Below are 16,816 nucleotides of genomic sequence, written 5' to 3'. Positions count from 1 at the left end.
GAGAGAGAGAGAGAGAGAGAGAGAGAGAGAGAGAGAGAGAGAGAGGTGGGGGTTACTGCATTTGAAGTCTTAGTATCGGGTAACTAATTTCATGTTATTACGTAACTGATTTCACAACTAGATAGATAAATGTGTGTGTGTGTGTGTGTGTATATATATATATATATATATATATATATATATATATATATAAAGGATTGAACAGAAAGAAGACGACAAGGAGAAAAAGTTAGACGAAAGCAGAGCAAACGGGAAACTAGACGATAACTTGAAAGACGGGAAATTTAGACAAAGACACGATACACGGAATATTCGCAGCGGAGTTTTCCTCTTCAGTAAATGAACCAAAATATCGTGGCTTCGCACCATGATCATTGAGACCACTCAATCTTGGAGGTGCCAGTGCTGTTATTAAGCCTCTGAAAAAAAGCTAGCGAATGTATGGTGAGACAGAAACAAACAAGACAATATATAAATACAATAGACGAAGAATTATGCATATATAACAACGCAAAACTTTATGGCTATATACAACAGAAGAACGAAATAATTATAATTATACAAATAATTATACAAATAATTCGTGAGGTGCACACAGAACAGTAAAACCCAAACAACAATGAAATTTTTGTCTCAAATACCTTGGGGAAAGCTGTAGGATCAAAACTTCCCATGTTCGTAAGAGTACATCTCACATCCGACACCAGATCTTAAATTTCGGTTACTAACCCTGAAAATGTTTTGTGACCAAACTTCATATATGAATTACCAGAAAACATTTTTCAAATGTTCTTCCTCTGAAAACTGATTAAATTTTTTTTTTCTTTAGGTTAATTAGTTTGGTGCAAGATCAATTGTAGTTTTTGCTATTTTAAGCTGATACTTATTTTGGAATAGACTTCTATTTAACTATGTCCATGTAACATACCATTTTGAAGCGCAGATTTCGGTCTATTGATGTATGCTAAGAGTTTGCCTTCCTTGTTTATTCTGGTTAAATCTATGCTGTCAAATTAAACATTGAGTAAAAAAACAAACAAAGCAAATTATTTCATTGCATTAGTTCAACAAGGAGCACAAAGCAGTGGAAATTATCAAGAGTATCAACTTGATAATTAGCCAAGGAGCCGTCAACGAACATAAAGCTCAACATCGGCCCGAAACTATCGTAATAGAGGCGACAGCCTTAAAGATGCGAAAGATGGTGGACGTCTTTCCGTGCTTGACAGCAACCGATCTGGATCTACTTTTGAAGTGAACCGATACTTCAGTAATGAGGCATCTTACAAAAAATGTTGCAGATGATCTAAACGTAAGCAAATTAACAATTGTTTGACATTTGCATAACACTGGAAGATCAAAACGTTTGACAAAATGAAGCTGCGCAAAATGAACGGATAAAGTCAACGTTTCAACATCTACTCAACTCTTCTTTGATGCAATAAAAGCCATCCATTTCTTGACTGCATTGTGACACGGATCCTATGCAACTACCAACGTCGTTCCATGTAACGGATAGAAAGTACCAAAATACTTTTCCAAACTGAAGTTGTTCACAGATGAAGGTTATAGTCACTTCCTTTTTTCTGGGTTTCATTTTCTCATACGCTTCTCTTAGCTTTCATTTCTCGCACCAATCGCTGCCATCTTTCATGCACGTTTGTTTTACATTATTTACATTATATCAGCAAGAAGAATAATCTACAAGAAGTATGGACAACCTTTTTCGTGAAGCGAGCTGCATGAGATGTGTCGCGTCATTTGGTGGGCAGTACTGTTTAAAAATTCAAGCTAATTTTTCGTCACCACGCAGAAAGTTCCGCAGGCCGCAGGTTACACATAACTGATATACAACTATTTCTTGAATTCTGGCAAAACCATCACAGTAGCTGAGTAATGTTTCTGGGAAGTCGACAAAATCAAATCGACTGCAACGTGGGGCGCAATTCTCCATGGCATCACCTTACCAAATGATAGCACACATTGAACCAAATCTTGAAAATCTTTCTCACCCATCTTACTCCCCAAACCTCTCTCCGATCGACCACCAATTTTTCAAGCAGCTTATTCACTCCTCGCAAAAGAAGGCTTTCAAAAACTAGGCACCAGCTCAAAATACCTTCGAAGTACAGAATTCTATATCCCGAATTAATAGATTTGTTTCATGTTAGCAAAAACGTGTAAATTCTAATGGTTATTATTTTAATTAATAAAATTTATCTCGATTTGAAATATATTGCATTAAAACTGAAGATTAAAAGCGCAGTTTCTTTTGCACCATTCGGGTAAAGGTACAATAACAAAATAACATGTCACTCTTTTGTTTATTGGTGGTTCTGTCACACTTTAGCAATATTAGTTGAAGAATGAGGTGTTATACTGAGGTATTATACATGGATTGGGTGTGTGCTCTAATTGTTAGTTAGGACCTTAAGTTCACGGTCATAAGATCGGAGGGCTTGATCCTCACGCTGGATATCACGTTATGTCTTTGAACAAGGCACTTAACTTCATATTGCTCCAGTCCACCGAGCCGAAAATGAGTACCAGAAGCAACTATAATTAATCTTGCGATAGACTGGCAGAGTTTTAAGAGTAGGAGTGGCGAACGTCCTCTTACCCGATGCGCCAATTTCCGTTATATATAACAGGCCTCTTTCAGCTTCCATCCACCAAATTCGAAGGGCAAGACTTCCGCCAGTCTCCTCCGCCAAAAAGACACCCTTTTTTTTTTTTTCATCTTTTTCTAAAAATTTGCAGAAAAATACGGAGATTATGATTCTGAAAAAAATTTCCAAAAATTTTTGTAAAATTTTTTTTAAGAATTTTTTTTTTTTTTTTTCTAAATATGCGGAAAAATACGGACATTACGATTCTGATAAAAATTTCTGTAGTTATGGTTAGGGTTAGGGTCAGTGTTTTAGGGTTAGGGTATTAGGGTTAAGGTTTTAGGGTTAGGGTTTTAAGGTTAGGGTTTTAGGGTTAGTGTTGGGTAAAAAGTCAAAATTTAAGAATTTTGGGGGAAGTGGGGGGAGGGCGGAATTTCCCAATGCCGATTTTTGGCAATTTTCTCTTTTAAACAAACAAATGTGGGCGAAAACGGGGATGGGGAGAGGACGGGCGGAAGTCTTTCCATGATAAGACACTTGCCCAAGGTGCCGCGCAGACAGACTGAATCTAAAACTACGTGGTTGCAAAAAGAGCTTCTGAAACAAAGAGTTACATTCAAATGATAGAAAAAAATACGCGTTCAAAACTAAATCAACATAATTTAAAAATCAAAACAAAAATGAGTGATTCGGAGATATTATGAATTAACTGCTAGGATTTTAATGAAAATTAATATTACACGTTATAAACAATTTGAGATCGAAAAGCGCAACAGGCTCACTGAGTGGAGTCGAACCATGTATCAATCACTCCATTATTGATTACAATATTCTATTTACCAACTTGTTCTGCGAGCGCGAGTTGACCTCTTATCGGCTGTAATGGCAAAACTTAAGCGCCTGTCTTTAGAAAAAAGTCAGTAGGATTAAATGAACATGTTTCAGACCGATTTAAATTTGTTTCATTAACATTTCTTTTTCTGTCACTACCAAACGCAATTTTCCCACCCTTTTGTCAACCGGTAGGTCCTAACATCCTGTTTTTGTACACCGTCTCTTCTCTGACCACACATCATATAACATTTCTTCGCTTTGAATATCAATTGCTTCGTTTTGTGGGTTGCAAATTTATCAATAAACTTTTAACACTCCTATACATAAATATAAATAAACTTTTTCTTTGTATTGTCTTCTGTATCCATTCATTTTCTTTTTCGATTCGTTCAGTCAGTCTGTATGTATACGCACAAATTGATAGAAACGTAAATTCAAATAGATCTGATTAAACGTTCATGAATATAGAAACAGATAAATGCACACACATATAAAACGCGAGAGGTGTGTGTGTGTATTTGTTCCCTCTTTCGCCTCCTGCTGCTGCTCAAGCATCCCCGAGAGAGGGAATTGCTGGAATCGTCAATGACCATAGAAGGCAATCCTTAACGATATGACGAAGGAGTGGGGTAAAGAAAGAAGAGTTGTAAACAGAAAAGAATGAAGTCGAAACACTCAGGAGAAAGAGGATGGTAAAGGAAAAAGAAAAGACGTAAAAAAAAAAAAGGTGCTATAGTATTGGAAGCAGAGGAGCAGTAGAATTACATTCATAACCTTCACACATATATATATGTAAAAAGGTACTTTCACAGTGAACGAAACGAGACTCAAAGACATGCGAAAAACAATTAAACATGTACAAAGTGTCTAGAAGAGGAGGAAATAAACGCATGTGACACACATAAGCACGCACGTACACACATAACTAAAAAGGTATTAGAGAAATAAAGAAAATGAGGAAAGAAGATGTAAAGAGAGAATAAAAAACACCAGGACGAATAAATAAGATTCGAATGAGGGAGGGGAGAAAGAGAGAGAGAGACAGACAGAGAAAAGTAATTGACAATCAGAAAATGAAAAAAGCTAGAAAAAATCGTGAAAGAAAAAAAGAACGGAAACATGTGGGAGGGGAGAGGAAGAAAGAAGGAATAAATAGAATGAGAAGGATGTTGAGGGAACCAATCAGCGTGCTAGTTTCTTCTGCTCAACATACTACGTCATACGGCAGCGCACTAGCAGTGACCAAAGCAAGTTGCTTAACAAATGGCTAACTAACCGTCTCTTTACTTTACTCGTCCTGGCCTCTGGACTCACAGCAGCCAGTCGGGCGCTCATTGATAATTATTTATTTTTTTTAAATCCTGGAAGAAATTGCAGAAGGTGGAAACATTTAAAAACAAATTGTCAACTTTTTAAAAGGTATCCGTACAAGACAATATCGATTTATCTGGAGTTTATTTTTTCGAATATTGGTGCACGAAATACTTCACAAAAGTTACCTCTTTTACTTCTGCCGCTACCGCTTATTGTATTCTGAAGAGTCAGCTACACACGTACATATGCAGTGAAATAAGCAGTCTGTCTCACCACTCACACACATTTACGAGAGTGTCTCTATGTGATTGCGTAGTCTGCTAGAAATAACAATCAATTACCCTCAAATCATACCATTCCGTCTTAAACAAATGGATATTTTGGATACTGGAGAGTACATTACCTAAAAAAAAAAATATGGGTTGGTCACATCTAGACAGCATTTGATAAGTCATTGGACTAAACAACACGTTCTTTATAATTTATACGCAGGTCTATGTAAGCATGTATATATATATACGCAGTTGAAGCAGACATGTTTTGGCTATGTAATTGTAATGATGTATCAACTGCAAAATGAGTTAGTGATTTCAAATGATCATGACAATTAACATCATAGATCTATTAGAATATAGCCATGCAGGGCTTTTTACCATCATCAACGATGACAGCTGTAGTGGGGCGATATTTTAACCGGTGTTTGTATTTCCCTATATGGAAGCCGTTGTTCCAGTTTCGCACCCCTGTCATGCTGATTGAGCAGTTATTTCCTTTTTTAAACTTGTCATTGTCAGACAAAGTTTACATGTGTGAAAGTTTGTTAACAGCAACGCAAATGTATATTTTTCGTTTTGTGATCGGTGTTAAGTATTCAAAACAATTGGTCTGACAAAGCCTACTCTTCTGTGTGCAGTTAGATATATTTTTAGCTGTCATACATTCATACACGTTCACTGTCACATACGCCACACGTATTACATACATGTACAATTTGTTATCGTACACGCAAATCATAAACCAACTAGAGTGCTTTTATGCGGTTGTGCGACTTGCTAGAAATAGTTACTAAATTTCTTACATCGCATCCAACCGTATATTGGTCCTAGCTACGCAACTGAACAGGATGCTTACAGCTGGGACACTTTTCGTTATAATTCTGATTATTTAGAGCTGACCTGGGACTAAACTGCATATTTTTCTTTATAAGTTCGATATAAGTTTATTGACAGAGCGATATCTTTATAATACAACTTTGGGGGAAGGTAAGGGATACATACATATAACGAGATTAAGTTGTGATATCGACATTAGGAATTTATTGCCGGCACATTTGCTACTGTATAGCAGATGCACAATGCATATAAACAATATTGCAGACAGTATTTAGCCTGGATTGACATCTTAACTTTATTTTGATCAGTAAAAAAACTGAAATTTCTTGAAATAGCATTCCCTCCCATTTAATTAAGGACGAAGCTTTGTGTATGTTATTTCGTAATTAAATTTTACAATATTGAATGTTGTTTAGAATAATTGTTTTTCATTATTATTGTAGAACGTGAGTGGACCTAATAAGTTCCCTAAAGTGAGTGTCCAAGATGATGTCCGATAATGGATATATCGATGGCTCTTGGCAGCTGAATATAAACGTGACTGATTTAAATGTCGATATAGCTCTACGAGTGAAAGGTGACCTGCATATCGGCGGGGTTATGTTACAACTAGTCGAAGCCCTCGGTAAGTTAACGTCTCTGTTTTTCAGTGTCTTTTCCTCTTCAATGGTGGTTATTGTATAAACTGTAGTCGTATAAAAAACTCACTTCATTTGTATACATTTAAATAATTGACTTTTCGCTCTTTGAGTGATCTTTTATTACTACATTTAAGAACAAATTTGTATTCCAATCTTTTTTGTTGAATAGTCGGTCTTTTGGTTCTCAGATGGAAGGTATGTTTCAGTAGAGGTAATCTTTTTTTCAAAATTATGTTGAAAATGAATAAGCAACCACTATACGTTCGAACTTTGAAAGTGTTCCTGGCAGGCCATGCACGCTTTCGAGTTGATTATCGTCCTTTTGTTGTAACTGCGTATAGTATTAAAGAGGTGGCTAGAACTTGCTTATAAAACGGACGAAAGTTTATTACTTCTTGTTCTTCATCAGTTGGATCTATCAAGTGGTTGTTTAGTGGTCGTCTTACACTTTAGTCATGGCCTCAACTAGACGTTCGTTTTACTCAGTTTTTTTTTCCATCTTTCTGTAACCTTCGTTCGAATCGTCTTATATCGGTATAATGACTTTTGACATTAAATAGACAAAATTGATTTTCTTTTCTTAATACATTTTGGTATATTTGACCTCTATCTTTCAAGCTGTGCGATAAAAATAACCCCTACTCCTGTAAAATGAGGCTTATCACTTTCATGTGTGAAGTCACTTAAAAAGCATCTTAGGAATGTTTACAGCATTTACGTTTGAATAACTAGAAATAGTCTGTCTACTTTAGATGATCATTTGATCTCTTATTCGATATAAGAAAAATTTTATCGGTTTCTAAAATAACTTTCGGTAGTATGTAGTTTACAAAATGAATTCATTAAAAACGAAACTTAAACTTTCTTCAATTAAAAATAAAAAAATAAAAAAAAATAAAAAAATTTTAAAAACCGGATAGCTAACATTTTTGAACAATTTGAAATTTAAAATAGTTTTTCTATTTCTCAAGCATTTTATTTCACTATTCTTTAGGTTCAATTCCACTTTCCGGTTCTACTTGCTTAGAATTTCTTTTCGACAACTGTTGTTAAAGTATTTTAAGAACCGGAAGGTCCCCCCCCCATTCTTTCAGGCGAGAACTAAAAGTAGGTAGGTAGTAGGTACATTGTTTAATGGGGTTCTGCAATTCCTCTTCTGAAAATCTTAGTGTCATGATTAAAGCTAACTGCAATTATCATTATTCTTTCTTAGAATTTTGTATTAATTTTTCTAATTTTCTTTTCTGACGTTTGACTGTAGAGAATTGTATAACTCTTGTTCGTCATTTTTTGAAGATGAATATTTTCACAACTTCAGACTTTTCCTCGATGCCGCCCACCCTCTTACTCTCTCTCTGACTTGTCTATCACCATCACCCAGTGCCATTCTTTTAAGTTTCCATAATTCTCAGTTCATACAAATTTCATGTTGACCTATTTCTACATTCGCTTTGACCCTCCACTAACCTGTTCTCCAGGTTCTCATCACTCATTCTCACCGCATACTCATACCATTTACTGTCTGTTTAGGAATTCTGTTAAAATTAAATCTTGTATACCGGAAGCATTTTCTTAATTGGTTTTAATTTTGGACCAGTCTATCACAAAAAGTCGTTCCCCCCTTTTTATTTATTTATTTATTGATCAATTGAATTTTATAAACTTTTTCGAAAAAAAACAAAAAAAAACAGCACGAAATCTTGGGTTCTTCGAACTTTGAAGAAAAAATTCATTTCAATAGTTTTTGACTTGTTGGGCATCGGATCAGGCGAATAATTTTACGCTTGTCATCCGTGATCGAATACATCTTATGATTCAACTATACCATCTTCAGGTGGATGTATTGGACTACATTATTTAATGTGCTCCTCTTAAAACACTAAGGTATCGTACTTTTTGACCATGTTACGACACCTGTGCTTTTCTCCAGACTCTCTACTGCTTCTTCTTTTTCTCTCTTCTCTGGACACTTTCCTCTATCCGACGAAGAGCCATGCTTGAAATGTTATTTCTACTCATATTTTCCCATTTAACACTTGCACTGAGCGTTAGGTCCAATTAACCTGTTTTTCCTTTTTAATATTCTTGGATTTGCCTATCGAATTTTAAAGCTGAAAAACTCGACCCGTTCATTTTGCTGTTGAGAATGGCTTCTTGCTGTCTGAGAACGATCCCTTTTAGGAGTGATTGTAATCTCTTTAAGAACTTTGACTTTGCCGACATTGCAATAAACATTCTTAAACATAATTCGGATTATTTATTCTTTAACATTGTGTATCGCCTGTAAACTGTTTTACTAAATATGCATTAATATGCATGTTGTGACAGTTTTCTTTGACTTAAATGATAGAAAATTATTTGTATAGTTCACTCCGATACAAATTAATCATAAAATGCTTTTTCTCACCATTTTGTTTTTGGTTATTGTCGCTGTTTCCTCTAAATTTTTACCTTTTGGAAATACCGGTATCTCTTCAGATTAGGTTGAGGACTCAGCTTGTTTGAACAGTCGTTGATCAAATGTTTGAGAATGACCTACATATTCGGTACACTAGATTTGTCAAAGTTTGGTTGTGTGTCGAAGTGGGAGCCCTCACTAGTTAAGTCAATACAATGTTGACTTGTGTCTGTATTCACTTTCAGTGACTTAGTCCACTGTTTCTTATCGTGTGCCTGGATAAAATTACTGCGTTTAATAAAATTCATAATGCTTAAAACTTTTTAAATGTGTCCAACACCATAGTAAAATCAAGAATTATGTGGAGGCAAATTCTACTTCGCTTTTTATTAAAGACTGGAGGTAGGGAGGTACCAAAACTTCAGTTTTGGTGGGGAGATCTGGTGTCTGACTGAGAACTACTGGCTGTGAAAACATAGCAGCATTAAAATTGGTTACTGATTTATTGACCTGCTATGTTGAATTCAATTCCTTCTGATTGAACAAACTGCCTGTGATGGATCAATGCCCTCTATTTCGGTTTCTCTCATCTGGTTAATGCAACAATGATGGAGATAGTCACAGGCTTTCTATGGAATTTTGTGATTTGGATCAAGGATTAAGAGCAAAGAATTATGCAACTTGTGAATAAGTAGATCTTTCCAGTAAAAGAGATGTATTCAAAACGAAAGAACATCTTGAATGAGTTTTCATTTTAAGCCATGCTAATAGTGATAGCAAGTAAATTTCCAGAGTTGTTACCTTTCTGATTTCTCTGTTTTGAGATAGATTTTTTTTGCCAAAACTAAATACATGCACGTAACAACAGACTACATATTTAAAGACAAGTTTATTTTTATATTGTAATAGACTTCCTATGGTATGAAGTTGTTTATCAACACACTTCGTATTCTGGCAGACATGCTAACTTTTCTACTGCTATTAGAGTGGCCTCTTCTCCCTGGATGTGTACCATTGTCACACAGGCATTCTTGACTCATTGGTCTTGCTTATCTTTATTCATACTGTGCTCACTCCATTTATTTTGCTTGTTTTTCCTACTCAGAATGCTGTTCCTCTGGAATTTCTCCTTGTCCATTTTTTCTGCCGCCTTTGACTTCCACTATGTTAATCACAGCAGTCTTGGAAAGCTTGCAAATAAGGAAAAAACAAATAAATAATTGATTATACATACCCTCAAAACTTTCTCAGCTACATTTCACACTTGAATAATTTGTTAGTAATTTAACATTCCTCCAGAAGAATATTTGTAGAGAAGTAATATCTTCCAGATTTGAGGTAGTATTGCTGTCAAATGTATCACCACATGACAATACAAACCACTGAGAGTCATTATGTAGTTGCTTGCCCTTCTAGAAATAGCAAAATAGTTGCCAAATCTCTTTGAAACCACACACTATCATCTTTAGTAAAAGGAAGATTACATTGTATAGTGTAGTCCTTGATATACTTTGTCTGACAGTAAGATATAATCATAGCTTTTGATCATTGGCCTACTAGATTAGGGCTGCTCTGGGGCTAAATAGAACGACTTCCTAAAGGCATAACTGAAGCTTTTTATTGCAAAAGGAATTATCTTTTGCTTATTATATTCAAATTATTATTGCTTATAATTATATTCAAATTATTCAGTTTCTCTTTGAAGATAGATTCAGTTGGGATCAGACCCACTGCAGTTGTTTTAGAATGTGTCTGCACAGAAAACTTTATTCTACACAATCTTAGATAACTTAGCTGTATGACATTGACAGCCACTGCTAAAGTTACTTGTTCTTCATGACTGCTATTCTGTCCAAGTCATCTCAATTGCTCAAGGTCAGAATTTAGTTGCCAGCCTTCTGGGACAGTAGTACCAGTATGACTTTATAATATTGAAGTTTTGAGTTTCCATCTTGGGCAGATGTATGTCTTATGAATGAAAGTGATTGAGGGAAAATTGTATGAGAGCCCATCATGTATATGGATATGTTCTTTAGTCCGTTCTTGTTGCAAGACAACTTCGTTAGTGCTGGTGCCATGAAAAGGAAAAAAAGCATCCAGTACATTTTGTCAAGTGATAAAGTGTTAGGAAGGCTGAAACTAAGATATTACAGCATGACTCACTGTGCATATTGTTTTGAATTTTTGTGCACATAGTACATAAAATGTAACCTTATCTCTTTACTATGAAAAATTACCATTCTGTCTTAAGAAAAGTCATGTCTATGCTTTTCAGGAATAGTTTTTCTCAAATCTAGGTGATGTCACTTCTCCAAATGCATTCTATTAAAAAAGTGTTAAAATTGCATCCCATCATGACTAGATGAATTAAGATGAAAGGTGGTTGAGAAAGTTTATTTTATTTTATAAAACACTTGTTTGGAGCAATCTGTTATATTTATTTAATGTTAATTTCGTTAACTGATTTAATAGCATGCATTACCAAACCCTGCAACATACATTACACAAACTATTTCCCTTGAATTGAAGTACTGTGACACTAAGAATCTATTGTTTTTGTAACCGATATATTGTCAGTTGTACTTTCATGTGTAATTTTGTGTTTGGGGAGAGTCATTCTCTTTTAGTGCCTTATTAATTTAACACACTGGTCTGATGTCCATTCATTTATTATTTTTTACTAAAATGTTCGTTATGACTTGCAACTTTTACAGAAGTCAGCTATTGAAAAAGTTGCAAGTCGCAATGAAAATTTTAGTAAAAAATAACAAATGAGTGGAAATCAGACCAGTGAGTGTGTTAAATTAATAAGGTACTAAAAGAAAATGACTCTCTCTAGACACAGTAAAATATGCTTCAACACACGATTTCACATGAAGAATCTTGCAAACCACATACAAAAACGAAATTTCATGTGTAAGTTACTCTGAAAATATTAAAAACTTTAGCATTTTTGTTTCTGTGTCCCCATTTGAATTACAAACATTTCTCATGACTTGTTCCTCTACATGAGTTGCAGGCATGGTTGTGTGGTTAAGTGTACTTCACAACCACATGGTTCTAGGTTTGATTCCACTTGGGAACATAGCTTCTAACATAGATTTAGGTTGATATAATCGGCCAAAATTGTAGACATTGGTAAGAAAATTGAATGCTTAAGGATGAAATCTCTTCAGATATTTTGCTCTGCACCAAGTTACAAACACTTCTTTATCAGTCTTGTAAGATATGCAGGGACCAGTGATTAACCCGTTTCAAACTTGTAACCAACAACACTGTTCACTAACTGCAATACGAAGTTAAGAAAAAATATAAACCTATCTTAGAAAGAGCTCTTCATCTTAATTTTCTTTCATGTCTTCTAGTCTCTCTATTACTTTATTAGTATGTCTCTTGTATTTTTATGTAATTCAGCTTTTATCTTAACATATGCCTTCTCATCTAACATAATCTACTTAAGAAATTCTGGTTTCAATATGGCTACTTATTTTAGTGTTTGTTGAATCTGACTTGCCTTTGGATGTTGTATTGCTTGTTGTCTTTGTCACAAAGATAACATTTGCTTTGTTTACTGTAAATGGTAGTTTTTGGGAAGACATCCTTAGTTTTTTTGAGATATAGAACTTAATCTGTTTACCTTCATACTATTTCTTAGTCTGATAACTTTTGTTTTTAAATACTTTATTATTGAAATTCTTTATTTCTGTCATAAAACTTTATTGATTAGTTATGTAAACGGCTTTAATCATAACAGTTCACTGATTTGAATGCGTAAACTTTCTGTAGAAACTTGTTTTAAAGTCGTATCAAATTTTTCTGCATCAAATGCATTGCCTATCTTAATAATTCAGCTGTCAAGAAATAATTTTTTCTTGAGATATTGAGGTGATGTAAGTAGAAATGTATGTGCATGTCCATATTTCAAGCATTGTATGTGAAAACTTTAATAATTCACACACATTGTGTATTCTAAAGTTCAAAAACAGAACAAATAGAGTACAAGGGGCCTAGTACTCCAAGACAACTGATACTAAACAAATGAACTCATTTCTTATCAATGATTGCAGTGTTACGAAGATACAATATATCTGCACTACTTTAAATTAGGTTACTGGAAATTAGCTATTGACCATGAACAAGAGACTTTGCTGTTTTCAAGTTAAAAACTGTCAACTGCCTAGCTTATTAACATATTTTTCTGTTTGTTCAATGATGTTAACTTTGAAAAATATCGGGAAAATTTATACAGAAAAGAGTATTTGAGGTTTATATTTAAATATATAATTTTTAACATCCACTTTTCCTTGCCCACAAAGTGGCTGGAATTTGTTGAGGTGGATTTTCTATGACTGGATGTCTTTCCTGTTATCAATCTTCCTCTTTCCAAGTAAGGTTATTTTAGCCATAACCAGACATGTTTTTATGGTAGATTGGAAATGGACTCTCCTAACATGATGGTGACACTTGTTTACGACTCTCACATGGTGTCAATGTAAGGAGACAAAAACACACATATTTAAATCAGTTCTTCTAAGTTCGCTCACAAGGCTTTGGTTAGCCCAAGGACAATAATAGAAGACACTAGTGGTACTGAAGCTGAAACCATGTTGTTGGGAAGTAAAGTTCTTAACCCTTTTGCATTTAAAACTGACAATATCCAGCCCCAATATTCCACTTGTTTTATGTTTAAAATGAACAGATTCTGCTTATCACATCTACCCTGCAATGTCATTGTAAAAATAAACAATTACATCAAAATCTCAAAACTCAGATAATTCTCTGAGATTAATTCAAAACATTGTGATTAAAAAAAGGTATTAAATTTGACAGAAATTTGAATGCTAAAGGGTTAAGCCAGCTAGAAACAAGTATCATATATCAAAAAAATTCAAAACTCAATGCCAGTGTAAGATTTTTTTTACAGAAATAGCTATAAAGCATTAATCAAAAACATTTGTTGCAAAGACAATACTTCCATATTTGTATGCTGTGGTGGCCTATTTTGTTTGTTATCTTAACTAACTCTCTAGACACAGTTTCCTCACTCTTAACATTAACAACCCTGCTGTTAATTGTTATATATTTTGTTGGAAGTACTTTCCACTTATAGTTTGTTCTGAAAACCTCCCTCCTCTTGTAATTTCAGTAAGTTTGGACTTAAAGTTCTTTTGTTTTTTTCTCTGCTTCTCTGTTCTTTTATATTCCAACTAGTTTTCTTGTCATGAAAGTGCAACTGCTCAGTATTTTTAATGCCAGTAAATCAAAATTTCGTTTTGCTTTCTATTTTCCCATGCATGCCTAGATTTGCATTAAACTTGTGAGAAATGTAGGTGTGTCAGCTATTTTTGCTTGAAACCAGTACTGAAAAATTTTGCTCGCTGATGTTTGTTCAACCTGCATCACACTATTATTGCATTCATACTTCTTTTGTACCAATTGTTTGGATTATATATTTTCTTGCATCCACATTTCCCATAATTTTCTATCATGGCTTGCCACTTCATCTTTTGATGTCAGTTATCTGATGTGTCATTAATTTATTTTTATTTGTCGCTTATCTCCTTGTATGTGTGTGTGCAGGGAACTATTTTTTAATCCCATTTTTTTTTTCAACTCCTCATTATAGGAGTTGTAGTTGATCCGTTAATTTCCCTACAAATTTGTGTTAATCTCATTTCAATAGCTTTAAATAGACAAAACGAAATATGCTTGACTTCAGCATGTTTACTCTGTCAAAAGTTACTAAACTCTAATATGCTTGGTAACTACTTCTTAGTGTAGCGATAAAAGATAACCTTAATCAGCTCTATAAAAGCTTGTGGTCTTACTTAAAAAGAAAAAAAAAAAAAATCAACAAGTGCCCATGACCTTTGCAAATTCTTAGACTAGTGAGATTTATGCTGTTGGTGTTCAGTTAGAACCTATATAGGCCACTGTTTGTATGGGTGGAGCAGAAATATGAGAGTGCTGCAATTCTGGGAAAAGGAGCGCAGGGTAGTGTGTTTTGAGTGGCAGAGGTAAGGTACAGTGACTGGAGGAGACAGGTGATAGTTATGTACTCAAATTTTAGAACATTATATATATAAATATAAAAACACACAATCATCATCAGACCTGTTTTCCATGCTGGTATGTGCTGGATGGTTTGAAAGGATTCAGCAAGCTATAGAGCCATAACATAAAATGGTGTATTTGTGTACCTGCTTGTATATGACATGTTTATTTGTATATAGGTGTTGAATATTTTTCCACTTACATTTCTTATAGTGATGGATTCTTTTTATTAGATTGATTCTATTCAAGTTTTTCAAGATTCTTTTACCACTGTTTAGCTCCTTTCTCTTTCAGTAAAGCTTATTTCCTATTATTTCTCATCTATATGTATTGCTTTTAGTTTTGTTCACTGTTTGACAAGCTGTTTTGATGACTTGAAAGACAGTTATTCTGAATTTTGAATAAGATTTTATCAACTTCATCATTGTAATTCTTTTTTCAGCTAATGTTATTTACTGATTTTAGTTTTTTTTTTTTTTTACAATGACCGACACCAAATACATGTATGGGAGCATAAACACATTTTTTGTAAAGATAGTGTATTTGGAATTGAAATTGGTTTTTGATTACAATAATAATTGTGTGTGTGTGTGTGAATTTGATTGGTTACCCTTTGTGTTTCTCAGATGTAGATTTATTTGGATACATGGAATCATTTGTATGTGCATTGTATAATTAAAAGCAAGACCAGACTGAATAGTTATTTTGAATAGAATTAAGTTGTTGAAAATAAGTAAAATTAAGTTTTGTTTCTAAAATTAAATTTTAAAAGAATAGAATATTTTGCTTCAAAAGGGTCCTTGAATAACTTCTTTATATTGCTATTGTTATAGTGTTACTTAGTTATGATATCCAATTATATTCAGTTCATTTTTGTACAATCAACTCCCATATGCTCTCTTACCCCTCTGTCTCCAACATAACTGTAGTTTAATGGTAAGCATTGCTTGATATATATATGACCTATTGCTTCAATTAATGTGATCTTAAACTTTTCATGACCATTTTTTTATTAAAAAAAAAAAAGGTATTTTGAATCTTGAAATTAAGAATTTGGAGGGATTTCTGAATTTTATTCAACAAATGTTGAGCACGAAAGTTTTCAATATTATAATGGAAGTTTTTAAATTGAAATATGAATACTTCAATACAAACAAGATTTTTATCTTAGGACCAGAACAGGATATTGTAACTCAGTATATTACTGGTATGTTTCTTTCTGGTTCATGAAAAATGAAATACATTGCTAAATTAAAAAAAATTTAGTGCAATGTTCTACCAATAGTTATCCTGCCAATTTTAAGTTCAGAGAATTGAGCATTTCAGATGTGGAAAGGGAATGGTCTAGTTAGCCTTATGGGTTATGTTTGGTGAGATGGATGCATGGTTAACTGGTTTCTCTTTATTTCAGTATTAAGTGGTGGGAGGAGAGTATACAGTTATCATGAGGGAATGGATTGGCAGTATCAGTAGAGCATTTGACATGCCATATAGTATGTGGTTATGTCACTTTGCATAGCACCTTTTACTATAGCTCTAGGCCAACTAAAGCCTTTCAGGTTTGGAAGACAGAAACTGAAAGAACCTGTTGTGTGTGCATACATGTGAGATATATATATATATATATATATATATATATATATCATCATCATCATCATCATCATCGTTTAACGTCCGCTTTCCATGCTAGCATGGGTTGGACGATTTGACTGAGGACTGGTGAAACCGGATGGCAACACCAGGCTCCAGTCTGATTTGGCAGAGTTTCTACAGCTGGATGCCCTTCCTAACGCCAACCACTCAGAGAGTGGGTGCTTTTACGTGTCACCCGCACGAAAACGGCCACGCTCGAAA

At 34.2% G+C, this 16,816-nt stretch overlaps 1 protein-coding gene across 2 annotated transcripts in view; it reads left to right on the top strand.

The window, feature by feature from the left end:
- Positions 1-4,545: 4,545 nt before the first annotated feature.
- LOC106874000 (fermitin family homolog 2) overlaps positions 4,546-16,816 on the top strand; it is a 106,464-nt gene continuing 94,193 nt past the window's right edge. The window contains exons 1-2 of one of the 2 annotated variants that reach the window (XM_014921553.2): positions 4,546-4,862; positions 6,313-6,494. In XM_014921553.2, the coding sequence (XP_014777039.1) occupies positions 6,356-6,494 (139 nt within the window). In that variant the 5' untranslated portion in view covers positions 4,546-4,862; positions 6,313-6,355. Of the gene's footprint in view, positions 4,863-4,970; positions 5,256-6,312; positions 6,495-16,816 lie in introns of those variants that run through there. The other variant, XM_014921554.2, reaches the window with a different exon arrangement.

This window comes from Octopus bimaculoides, chromosome 4 (genome assembly GCF_001194135.2).
Source record: "Octopus bimaculoides isolate UCB-OBI-ISO-001 chromosome 4, ASM119413v2, whole genome shotgun sequence".
NCBI classification, from domain to species: Eukaryota; Metazoa; Mollusca; class Cephalopoda; order Octopoda; family Octopodidae; genus Octopus; species Octopus bimaculoides.
The sequence above is the reverse complement of the archived record's forward strand: the minus strand, read 5'-3'. Positions and strand labels throughout refer to the sequence as shown.